This window comes from Callorhinchus milii, unplaced genomic scaffold (assembly GCF_018977255.1).
Source record: "Callorhinchus milii isolate IMCB2004 unplaced genomic scaffold, IMCB_Cmil_1.0 Scaffold13, whole genome shotgun sequence".
Taxonomy (NCBI): domain Eukaryota; kingdom Metazoa; phylum Chordata; class Chondrichthyes; order Chimaeriformes; family Callorhinchidae; genus Callorhinchus; species Callorhinchus milii.
In genome coordinates this window covers 19197863-19210902 of record NW_024704754.1, presented here as the reverse complement: position 1 = coordinate 19210902, position 13040 = coordinate 19197863, and the positions used below count along the sequence as shown (strand labels likewise).

The 13040-nt window shown below is 43.2% G+C and overlaps 1 protein-coding gene across 1 annotated transcript in view; it reads left to right on the top strand.

Annotated features, from left to right (window-relative positions):
- The window catches only part of mgat4b (alpha-1,3-mannosyl-glycoprotein 4-beta-N-acetylglucosaminyltransferase B), a 41248-nt gene extending 28754 nt beyond the window's left edge, over window positions 1-12494 (top strand). The window contains exons 6-16 of the mRNA XM_042339917.1: window positions 413-459; window positions 2107-2220; window positions 2889-2964; window positions 3069-3183; window positions 6597-6727; window positions 6894-7001; window positions 8097-8290; window positions 8391-8469; window positions 8767-8854; window positions 9568-9680; window positions 9805-12494. Coding sequence (XP_042195851.1) covers window positions 413-459; window positions 2107-2220; window positions 2889-2964; window positions 3069-3183; window positions 6597-6727; window positions 6894-7001; window positions 8097-8290; window positions 8391-8469; window positions 8767-8854; window positions 9568-9680; window positions 9805-9831 — 1092 coding nt within the window. The 3' untranslated portion in view covers window positions 9832-12494. The remainder of the gene's footprint in view (window positions 1-412; window positions 460-2106; window positions 2221-2888; window positions 2965-3068; window positions 3184-6596; window positions 6728-6893; window positions 7002-8096; window positions 8291-8390; window positions 8470-8766; window positions 8855-9567; window positions 9681-9804) is intronic.
- The last annotated feature ends 546 nt before the right edge of the window (window positions 12495-13040 follow it).

Below are 13040 nucleotides of genomic sequence, written 5' to 3'. Positions count from 1 at the left end.
CTTGACATGCTCTATCATTGGCATCGCTGTAAATGTAAGGCGTTGTAGCTAAGTCCTACTTATTGTGATTCACTTTCTGCACCTTTCATTCTTGGCAATGACATCACTGAAAGTTTCCTTTTTGTAAAAAATAACTAATATCCTCGAGCAAATTGCAGTCAATTTAACGTGAATTGATGGGATTCCAATCCATTTGCCATAATCCCATGTGAAACTGGCACTTATCTGGATGTTTAAATTCCAACTTACTCTTTCTGAGTAAACTGTGAATACAGAGTAGTCTCTCTTCAGTTGAGGTGATGTTCCCTGTATGTCTTGTGATGAAAGCAGCCTTGGCTGAACGTTTAGCTTGAGGATTCACTCAGGATTCCATTGCTTTGTGTATGATTTGCTTTCTCCTTTTTTGTTACAGACCGATATATCATATGTAAATAGTATCGCAGAAAATCTCAAGAATTTGTAAGTAATTCCGGTTTCCTCCCTTGTAAGAACATATTTGTGCTGTTTTGAAGTGCAGTTTCCTAAACCAACACTGTTCTGTGGCATCAGGAGCATTACTGTATGTTTAAGTGCCTCATCACACCTCACTGAGTGCAGTCCATCAGTGATCCTCTCTTCCACCTCAGTTTTACTCTCTTGGATTCCAGTGGGCATTATCCTGTGTTTATTTACAGCAAAACCCATCTGCCAGTCCTTAATTGGTCCCCATCTTCATTCGGTGCTATGTTCCCACATATAATGATATCATCTACAAAGGTTATCATCTCTTCCTTCAAGTCATTTGTGAATAGTGTGAACAGTATAGAACACTTAGCTGTGAAACTCCCTCAGTTGGTGCTTTTTCCATTATTATCGCCTTCTGCTTGCTATTTCTTTACTAGTTTTGAGGCCCACCTAAACCATGAACTCTAACCTACATGAATGTGGAACACTGTGTTTAAATGCTTTATGTTCCTGCTATTGGTATTTTTAACATCTAAAAATGTTTGGCTTTATTTTAATGACATACCATACCCTCTGTGTACCGCACATATGTATATATATATATATAATTTGCCCGGAAATGCTTGAACTCAGAGTAGTTTCAGTTTGATGGAAGGTTGGCTAAATCACAGGCTCCCATATGGCTTCAAAATCTAGGCTACAAATATTGATGATATTTTTTCACATGTTTCTATAAAATCTGTAGAAAAATAGGGCAAGTTACAGGCACCAGTGGTTTCCATTGCAGATTGCAGTCTGAGTGTTGAACCAAAGCATTGGATAATGATCCAACCATCTGTGGTAGCAAGGCATCTGCTCACTGTGAGGATCCCAGGCCCAATGAGCTGTTTTTCCCTCAACCACATCTGCTTAGTGTATCTGCTGTTCACAGGCCTGTTTGCCACATTTTATTCTATCTTCATTTAAAAATAATTGGAAAACTGTTGATTCGGATAAGAATTTTAGTTAAAACTCATGAAATGTGTGAGGTTCACATTTGATAGCATGTTAGTTTTGCGGTTTGCTTTGTGCCCACGATGGTTTGTTACCTCTCAGGGCATCGTCAGTTCAGATTGTGCTCCATTTCTTACCAGCAGCAGCTCACACCATTGCCCTCAAAATTATAATGTCCAAATAAAATTCTCCTCAATTCCAGCCCGGAAAGTTAATGAAAGCCTGTTTGACAGGTATAAATTCCACTCTCTGTCTACTTGCTATTTTTCAATTTCCTGAAGTGAAAGTATTAATGTCAGGAGGCTAGAGTCTGAAGGTAGTTGGGTGGTTTTAGTTGTATTTTAAGGGAGTGACCTTATGTTAGCACAAATGCTATTTGAGGCTGTCGATAACTCTCTCTTAAAAGGGAATTGGATAAATACTTGAGGGAAAACAAAGTTTCCAAAAGCCACCAAGTATGAAATACAAGCTGGAGAGCAGATTGCTGCTGGCTGTTTCGCTGGCCTTTCGTTCAGTTTGTCGACAACTTTCACAAATTGTACTTTGCTGTTTTGGGAATATTGTGCATTTCACATCACTGGCCATGGGTGAGGGGAGATAGCAGATATTCAAAGCAGCAATTACAGTGTGGGAGACTATTCAGGCCCCATCTTTGTCATTCCTTTCCAGATTTCCAAATGAAATCCAGTCGGGACTCCTTGAAGTCTTAGCGCCTTCGCTCAACTACTACCCTGATTTCTCTCATCTAAAAGAAACCTTTGGGGATCCGAAGGAGCGGGTTAGGTAATTCCTCCTGACGTGTATTTAATAAAATTGCTCCTTTTGCACTGTAAAATCTGTAACCACACCTTTTAAAGATATGTGGGAAAAGAAACAATATAATAATTCTGTATGCCAAAATAAACTATACTGGAGCTTAATGTGTTTCAGAAAGGGTTCAGCAAACGTGTGTGTTGATCGACAGCCTGAGAAAAGAGGGTGTGAAATTACACATCCAGGGTTTCTTTTATCTCAGTTTGAAAGAAATGTCTTCACTGCTAGACCACTTCAGTTGCAGGTGGCTGGTCTTTGTAATAAACTAGAAACTGTGCCCGGATTAGTACCCAAATGTTTAAAGTGCTTTGTGTTGATCCGCATTTATAATATCAGTTGTTTCGGCTTTTGCCAAGTGACGAGGTGAATCTACTGGTAATTGGGAAACACGGTTACTTCTACATCGCCATCAATGGGTTTGATTTCTGTGATCCTGGATTCACACAGTATTGGTAATATGTCACATTTTACCCCAAACTGTGTTTTTTTTTTTAGTCCCTCCGTCTTAACCCAAAGCTCATTGAGCTGTCACAGGAGAAGCTTTCATTCTGAGCTTTAAATCTGAGTGCTTTTAGCCAATTCGCTGTAAGTGTAGATTAGCAGTTTTAAACACTGACTAACTTTAGCTTTTGTTTCAGATGGAGAACAAAGCAGAATCTGGACTATTGCTTTCTAATGATGTATGCTCAGTTGAAGGGCACCTATTATGTTCAGGTAAGAGGAACTGTTTGTCAGCTGGTGTGACCCTCGTTGTGCTAAAAGACAGCTGAGTGGCACTCTCTGACTCGCACACTCACTGAGATTATTGTCCTCTCCAGCTGGAGGATGACATTGTGGCCAGACCCAGTTACTTTGGAACAATGAAGAACTTTGCGCTGCAGCAGCCGTCGGAGGAGTGGATGATCCTGGAATTCTCCCAGCTGGGATTCATCGGTAAGTTTGTAGATTCTGAGCTTGGCTTCCAGCTCAGTAACTGTGAGGAGAAGGAGACAAACACAGTCTTCTGGTCCAGGGCTTAATTTAGAAACTTGGCTTCTGAATAGGGTGCCTGAGAGAGAGCACGACCAGCTAAGACAACAGAGAGCTCTCTCCTTTGCATACTGAACTGCTTTGAAATTGGTAATGTCCACCTGACAGACAAAACCTCAACTGAACGTTGTACCTGAGGGACGGCACTGCCCCGCAAAGCTCCTGCACTCCCCCCATTGCTGCTCTGGGTTATGAGCTGAGCTCCAGTCCCTCGTCGGTGTTTCTGATCCCAATGGGAAAGTACTACTGTGTGAGGCAAGCTGACACCTCAGCATTGTTTTGAAGTTGCCGTCAGCCCTACGAAAGTTAGAGACATACGTGTGTGTCTGAGTAAAGTGAACCAGACTATTACCTACAGTGCTCTTGCACACGATTGAACTTTTCTAAATAACCATGTGAGTTATGGGGAAAAGTTACGTGAGTTGGGGCCGTAATCACTTGTTCTGGTGAAACCTAAACATTTCAATATCTTCCAAGTGGAAAGTGATGATATTTTGGTAATTGGTTGCTTGATTCCATCTATTATTAATCTGATCAATCAAATACCGGGCGCCAAGATGTGCATGAGCTCTGTGAGAGGTAAGGCTGGCTGAATCCCATCAGTGACGCATTGGATTTTTCAGGTAATGTGTTTGCTTGTTCTCCAACAAGTCAACAGCAGAGAATATCAAGAGCCGGTTTAAATGCTGGTTTTATTTTCTAACCACGTTGCGAGTCCTCTGTGAGATAGAATGTAAATGAAATCAAGTGTTTACAGCACCGCACTGAGCCCAAGTGTACAGTGATTTGTGACACAAAGCCCTCCATTACCTTATTAAATTTCACACTTCTTCCACATGTGAATCCTGCAAACAGAGCTTACAGTCATGTGAGGTTTGCTGGCTGAGTATTTGTGTTACTCCTGTATATTCTCTTTTGTTCAGGTCTGACAAGGGGACAAGGGACCACGGAGTTGTAAAAACTCAGATAATTCTTGAATAGCTCAATATTCTGTGGCTTTAGTTAGACATGACACTGCCTTGGAGCACATTTATGTAATGCTGATGTCATCTGAAATAATATTAAATGGGAATAGTGTTGAGGTTTGCTTGATAGCTGTAGGGAAGCATGCTATGAACTGTAAGGCAGTAATGAGTTTGTGTATTTCACAATCATGTTCTCACAGTGTCCTGGCCAAGAATCCTCTGGACAGATGGGTCATTCACGTCATGTTTGTTTGTAAGAACCTACTGAGTGCAATATCTCTGCCGTGTTCTTAAAAACCATTAGCTGCACTTGACAGTAATTATTGTCGAGAAAAGTTCTATAGCACATTTGTTTTTTCTTTGCATCCCTGCTCCCTAGACCCTCCAAACTCTGACTTTCAGGGGAGTTTGTGAAGAATCTGAAAACTGATTTGTTTGATTTGGATTTGTTTTTTTCAACCTAGAGACAGAGATGTAACCATCAGTGGAAATGACCCAAATAAATCAGGTCATCGGGAGAGCGGATAGATAAACCGACCCAAATAAAACAAAATCCAGATTGTAATACCAGTGTATCTTTCTGCAGAACAGGTCTGGATCTAAAAATGAAGTATATGATGATGTTGTTATTAATCAGCATCAACAGCTGTGCTTTGACTTGCACAATTCCCAGTCTCTACAAATAATAGAGCAGAGATCATGTTTGGAGAATTGGGAGATGTGTGGAGGGGCGAAGAATGCTCCCTACAATTGCTGGGAGTGATGGTCTAAATATTGTCCTGAGCCCATTGTCTGTGCCGGGAGATAACACACTTACTACAGAGAGATTATTCTCCTCATTTTAATGCCAGTAACATGGCAGAAATCCACAGGGGCCGCCAGTTAAATCAGTGAAGAATATTAATTGTTGTTTGTCTTTGCTGATTGACTAAGAAATCTAGATGTGGTGCAGCGGGCTGCAGTGGGAGCCGGTGTGAGAGAGCAGCACACTGGCACTGGGAGGCGTTCAGTGCGGGTGAGGTGCTTCCCAGCGTTGTGGAGACATCACACGGCAAGGCTCCCTGGCTGTGTAGCCATCTCCTGATTGCTTATTACAGAGGCAATTATTCCCACTGGGTTGTGAATTGGTAACAAAGCGACATTTTCACACCAATGGTTAGGATAGTCGATGTTTATTGCAGTAAAGCTCATAATATTGAAATGGCGTGCACTTGTTTGAGGTTGAAATTGACGATTCCAGGCCAGAGTGTAAACTAACATTGTTTTTTATTCAAAAATTTTACATTGAACCGCTCCTCTCTGCACTGAACAAATAGTGGCTGTCAGGTACAGAGACTGTTTTATAGGCAAACAAGGCTGCCATTTACATGGTTCCACACATTGCCTTGCGATGAACAATGCTCTGGAGGATTGTTGGCTACAACAGAAAAACCTTTGTTTAAAGGTGTCACTGGCTCTTTACTATCTGCCTGAACAGAACCTGGTCTCGAATCTCATTAAACACACAGGAGACATTCACCCAGCCACTAAACAACATCACTTTCTCTGGGAAATTTTCAAAACTACAAAAAGCTATCATCTGCTCCAAATTTAGTTACATGTGGCATCAAGTGTGTCACTAACTGGGTTCCCCGAGGACGGCTATAATTTGCTGGCTTGGGGTGCGTGTTGTGTGTCAGAGGACAGGTGCTGTATTGTTGGTCAATAATTCCCAGTTGTCACTTGGGTGCCCTCAGCAATGTGAAATTTGTGTCTGGTTAATGTTTCACTGGTTGGAAGGACTTCAAAGTGGAATGTGAAGGGTTTACAAGCTTTCCATGTGTAGCCGTGGAAAGCTCTCAGGAGGAATGCACATCAAGATCAGTCTGTTATTTGGCAGTGCTGGGCTCGTCTGATCAAGGCTTCACTAAATTTCTAATTAAACCAACATCTTGTTACACTTGCCATCGTTTGTTCTTCACCCAAAATAAAAACTAGTCTTTACCTGTTTAAATTAATGTTCAGTGCACCTAATGTGTGTTAAATACAGGAGCAGCTGTGTCTACGCCCTTAATTTACATCTGCAGAGAAAAGCAGTTCGGATTTTTTTGATGTTTAAAGAAATTAAAATGGATCATCTCCAAGTCTTGTGGATCAGAGTGAGAAAGATCAGGGTTTAGGGAAGTGCAACTGGATAGAACTCACTGATTTACTTGAGAATATTGATGGAGATGTGTAACTGGTGTCCTGAAGCTTCATAATTTTCCTGTCACTTTCATGGCCAGGCAGCACAGTGTGGACACGGGGAGTAACTGAATACACATTACGTTGCCCACCTGAGCAGGCCTTAACTCTTTGTTTCCTGTTATTTAGGTAAAATGTTCAAATCCTTGGACCTAAGTCTGATTGTGGAGTTTATTCTCATGTTCTATAAGGACAAACCCATTGACTGGCTGCTAGACCACATCCTGTGGGTCAAAGTCTGCAACCCCGAGAAAGATGCAGTAAGTGGCTGTGAACAGTAAACTATGCTTCACTGATCACTTCTCAGTTATTTATAAACCTAAAGGTGATCGGAAAGAAAGAACTTGTCATGTCTCATGTCTTAACCTCTCAAAGTGCTTCACAGGGCTGTCAAGTGTAGTGACTGTTTCTTTCCTGCCTTCCCAGAAACACTGTGACAGGCAGAAGGCTAACCTGCGGATCCGGTTCAAACCCTCCTTATTCCAGCATGTTGGCACTCATTCCTCACTGGCCGGAAAGATCCAAAAACTAAAAGTACGTTCACTGCAGCGCTCACTGTCTGAACTGTGCCGTGTCCCCGCGTTCAGCTCGGTGTCAGGGTGGGCAGAGGGGGCACCAGGAAACACATTAGAGAGATGGTGACAATAACCATTTGTTACAGTGACCAAACTGTGTGAGGCACGACGTGATATTGGATGTCTAACGCTCTGCCTTGTCAGTGAGCTGGCTATCTGCAGGTGAACACCAAGGCGTGATGAGAATCCAAGCCTCTCGGTTACTGGAGCAGCACTCACCATGGCTTGTTCCACACAGTGCCAGCCTCAATCCAGCTCTCCAAGTAGGGAGCGTTCAGCTTCACCATCCTGGTCAGACCTTGTCTGGTTTATCACCAGCTGCAGTGACTGGGCTGAGGAGGAAAAGGCAGGAATGAACAGGCCAATCCTGTGTTTGCTCCCATCTTCTTATGATAGATACTTATTGTGTGTATTTGAGGTAAATCTGCTGTTGTGTTACTGTAGGTGCAGTATCTCAGTAATTGGAGGCGATACGGGACACAGTGATGGTGTGAAGTGTTAGTCCTTCACCTGTGCAGCTGCTGGAGGGTGACTGAAGCTCGCAGCGCCCCCTGCAGCATACACCTGACAACTGCAGCTATTTGTCCTGATGATAATCCTTGCATTTGACACAGCACCAATAAGGTTGAAACAAACGCCTCAAAGGACTTCAGGATTAAATTCTGTGACATGCACTGGATGTACGTACATTTGTCCCCAAGTTGAAGTCGCCCATAACCAGTGTTTGACCCTTCACACGTTCCCCTTTGTTGAGAATACAGCTTCCAACAAGAACAACTTGCATTTATATAGAGCCCTTCACACGGGGCAGTGTCATACCGAGCATCACCCGTTGGCTGGGCGGCGTATGAAGGATCGCCAACAGCTTGTTTCTCCTCTTTACTATTGCTGGCTTGGGGCACAGTTTACACGTTCTCCGCACCCAACCCATATTCCTCCACTTCCTTGTCTCTCTACAGCGGAGGCAGAGTGTGTGCACACAGGACAAGCTCGGATTGGGAGACGTCTGGGCCTGTTCTTTGTAACTAAGGAAATGATCCGTTTTATTTCCCAGGATAAGGATTTTGGAAAACATATGCTGCACAAGGGCCACTCCAACCCCCCGGCAGAGGTGACGACCAGCCTGAAAACCTACCAGCATTTCACCCTGGAGAAGGCGTACCTGGGGGAGGATTTCTTCTGGGCTTTTACCCCAGTGGCTGGTGATTTTATACGGGTCCGATTTTTCACTCCAGTGAAAGTGGACAAGTTAGTTTGTTTAATGTTGTATTTCTCACGTACTGTTGTATAAAAAGCTTTCAGAGTGTGTGACTCACCAGCCCATTTGACCCTTTTATTCTCTCGCCAGGTTTTTCTTCCGCAGTGGGAACATTGAGCATCCTGGAGACAAGCTCTTCAACACCACCGTGGATGTGCTGCCATTTGATGTGAGTCTCATCCTCTTTATGATCGTTATTTCAGCTAATGGAGTAAGAAGTGGAGCCTGATGTAAGGTGCTCATTGTAAACTCAGCGAGTTAGACTTTTTACCTGATCCCGAATGAGGCTGTTTGTGGAGTTGGTGGAGATCTCAGATTTGCATTCACAAAATTGAGAGTGCGAATTAAGTGGTTGCAGTGTTTGTTTAGCTGAAGCTGGAGAGATGACACAAAGGGCTGAAAATGGCTGAAAATTGTGCAATTTCACAAGCTCTGGTTTAGATTTTCCTCTTTCTCTGGCTGCTAGAATGTCCAGTTGGGGAAGGAAACTCTGCTGGATGGTAAAGAGAAGTCTCCACGGTACCAGAGGACTGAGGACGGATTTATCCGAATTGGTAAATACATGGACAAGCTGTGTCCCTCAGCTTCTTCAACACAGAGCGGGATTGAGGGGCTAGAACAGTGGTCAAACACTCCACAATAAATTGCATTTTGTATAGCGTCATTAAGGTGGGAGGATGTCCCAAAGTGCTGCCCCTCGCGAGAGAATCCTGTGTTGCTGGGGCTGATGGGGAGGATGTTGTGAGGAGGGGGTGAGGGGTTCTCAGCTGTGGCAATGTAGAGATGAACATTGTGGAGTTATTTGCTTTTCTTTGGGGATCTGGGTGAAGAAATTTGCCCAGGAAGGTGACTGGATGTATAATAATCCTTACATTTGATAGCCTTATCACATCTTTGCGATGTTTCAAAGTGCTTCACAGAATATACTGTAAAGTGTAGTGACTGTATATTTTGTGGGCGAAACGCAGCAGCCGATTGTGCACAGCAGCGTCCCACAAACAGTCGAGGATTAGGTGTCCAAATTTTTTTTAAAAAGGGGATTATTACACCCGGTAAAGCGATCCGCCAATCAACTAACAACCGGGTTCCTACTTACTGCTCGGTGAACAGAGGCGTGAGGAGTAAGGAAACTTGCCCTACATTTCGCCCAGTTTGCGAGGCGAGCGCTCTAACCACTAAGTCACAGGACTCCTGTGAAGGGGAATGATGGTGATCGGGTCCGATGGGGCGAGTGTGATGGTTTAAAATCTTTTGTGATCTGTTTCAGCCTCATTTACGAATGGCATTGCTGAGGGGGAGGTGGACCCGGCCTTTGGACCATTGGAGGGCTTCCGTCTCTCTATCCTGTCAGATTCGCCTGTTTGGGTCATACTCAGTGAGGTACAGACTCGGTGTTAACCTCTGTTCGCCGCACTTTACATCTGCTGTTTATCGAGTCTGTTGGGCTGGTGCAGGTTGAGCATTGGGAGAGCAGCTGATTAATATTCCGGTCCTTTTTTTTCAGATATTTATAAAGAAAGCTGAAACTTAACAGAAGAGGAAACTTGAGCTATGACAATGATCATGTGCAGCAACGTTTGGGTGGAGATGTTTCTCATCGGGTTCTGCGCCTGAACCAGTCAATCCCGGCCATTGTTTCACACACAGACTGTGCCGTCTGGTGGCCACTCCGGGAAGTGCAAGAGAGGGGGAAAATCTGAGTGAGACAAAAGAAATCTGCCGTTTCCACGGACAAGGTGTCGCTGATGTTTTTATACCAAATAACAGTTGTATGAAAGAAACGCTCAATTTTTACACTGAATCTTCTGTTCTGATACGCGGTGCGTCATCTGTCACAAATGGAAACTAACATTTTTACCTGTTTTTCTGAACAATCGACCCTGGAGGTGCTGGGAGCAGTGAGACTGAGGGACTGAGCACATGAGAAGAGAGAGATTAAGGAGCACTCAAACCAGGAATTATTCAGAACCTTTATTTTACTCCTTTTAGAGATAATGTTAGATATGAATCCCAGTGTGAACCTAAGTGGCTTCAGTAACCCTGAGGTAGAGTGGGGGAAATCAGACAGGGTTCCTACTCCTGAGAACTATCCAGAAACCCTGTATTGTATGTGTCTGCTGTCTGGGCGTTGTCTGTGACTGGACATTGGGTGAGGACTTGATTGAGCTTGAGTGATTTTCACTCTTTTTCGCCCCCACCCTGCAGTCAAGTTCCTGCCAACAATGAAGAATGGCCACAGTGAGCTCCTGGAGGGGAAGAAAGGCCTCTGGAAGATGGTCTAATTCAAAGGCCACCTGCGATTCCCATCCTGAATTCTGAATTTCCGTGGTTTGCACCTTAACTCCAGAAATGAAAGCTGAATGAATCCTGCTCCTGGTAAATCATGTTAGTTAAAACAGTATCATCAAATCTGGTCCTTTAATTGCTTAATCGTTCGTGCTAAATTGAGAAGCAACAGCTGTGTGTGTGCTGGCCATTCTCTGGGGAGGGAGAGGTACAACTCAGTCATTAGTGACGGTCATTTATGGTCAAACAAATACTTTTGTTTGATATTTTCATATCCTAAGCGAGCTTGTACAAAAACCGCAATCATGTCTATTGGAATCTGAGTTGCCTGTAGGTAATATTGCAGATCCTACATGAACTGTTTAACCTATCCATGTGAGCGAGAAACTTGGTTGCATGGACCATACCGATCTCTAGAGCGACCTTCAAAATTACACCACTTACTCCGGACAGTGAGCTGATTGTTGTGAATCTGTAGTCATGGACAAGCGAAGGTATCTGAACCAGGATAAGTACAAATCCGGCTGAGTGAACCCTGGATCTGGGTCGTGTGTTTTGTCATTGAGCAACCAATGTCCCAGCTGTTGGTTCAGACAAAGAAAATGTAAACTAAAGCTGGTTCACTCATCGAAGCTAAGAGTTGGCATCACAGGCTTGTGAGCCTAACACCTCAGAACTTTGGAGGCCTTTGTACTTCAATTTTAAACCTAAGGAACTTATTCTCTATTATTTTCACAATTTTATTACAGCCGTTTTAACTTTCATGGCTTAACGTTGATTTCTTAATGCAGTTTGTTCTGAAAATCGGTGCTAATGTTTTTTTTACAAAATGGCCATCATTCTCACCGGACTACAGTTGGCCTCAGTGCTTCTGTGTTGTGAGAGGGGAGAAATCTGACTGTTCCTGATCCCTCCTATCCAGAGCCCATTAACCACACACCCCCGCTGAGCGTGTGGGCTGGAGCTTTCAGAAGAGAGAAGATGATTTGCAAAGTAGGCACAAGGCAGGGAACAGAATTTGAAGCTGCACTTTAAAGACTTTCTTTTGAATTAGAATTTAGCTGATAAAGATATATATTGCAATATCCTTAGTTTTACAAAAAAATAGTAGGAGCTAATATAAACTATACCTGGCGTTCCTGTTATCCGACTGGGAGCAACATTGGCTGTTGCTCTAGCTGCTTAGGAATGAATGCAAATGTGAAAATGGACCAGAGTTGAAATCGGAGAGAGAAAATAATTTCAAGGGGAAAAAAATCCACTTTGGCTGACATCCCTCCCATTTCCTACTTACCCTAAAGTCTCAGGGTTGGCTACTTTGTGCACCTACCCAACCTACCCCCAGGTCAACGTCAATGCTGCTCTGCCACCAGCCACTAAGATGTAGTTGGGAGGCACGTTCCTTCTATGTGCTTGTCCTTTCCATCTATGTTGTTTACTCCACTGAGGTTGAGAGCTCACCGAGTCTAAGGGAAATAAGAGCATATTTCACAATGGCTGGTGCCTAAAATACACCAAAGGTGCAATTAGACTGAGCTGTACTGTGGCAATAGTCATGTGGATGTAAAGGATGGACCTACTTGCTTACCAAGCGTCTGCTGGAAGGCCAGAGATTGACCCCCTAATAAAGATTATGCCAATTCACTGGATCGTTGTGAATCAAAATCTCACACTATTCTTATACCATTCTTTCTCCTCTTGACCTGCTGACATGAACATTTTATTCTGTTTTGGAATTAAACTTACTTCCTTTTGGCCTTAGAATTTACAAAGGAGCTACTGACTGATTTTTTTTTCACCAGTCTTTTTGAAGATGCACTGGAATGCATTATCACATGGGTTGTAACGTTTCTTATATTTCTTGTCATCTTTAAAGGGTGGTGAATTGTAATAAAATCTTTAAACTTACCCATGATGTCTTGTCTGTCATTTCTTCCAAAATGCAGTCTTTGCATATAATGAATGCATATAACTGGATGCAAAGACTTTGAATGCTCTGTGCACCCATTATTCCTGTCCTCAGCACTCACCTACCAGTTTAAGCCAATTTTCCTCTGAGAAGGGTGGTGAGAAGCCTAACAAAGTGCAGTTATCTAATGAATCACACAGTGCATTACATTGAGCTCAATTGCACACAGTAGGCCACTCATTTGTTTCCATTCTCCCTGACTGCCGGCTTATTGCTATGTTTTTTTGCTGCCGCTGTGTGTTGATGACATATTCACTCTTGAATGTGCCGACTGATATAACACGTCAGTAATAAATGATCCGAACATTTGTTTTGCTTTATTAGTGTCAGTCCACCACATTTTCCCATGTACCTAAGCCTTGCATTTGATATAGTGCCTTGTCACTGGTGGGACGTCTCAAAGCGCTTCACAGGATACGCTGTAACGTGTAGTGACTGTGTATTAACCAGTTGAGAGCAACGTGGATTAAACTCCTCTTTAGGAA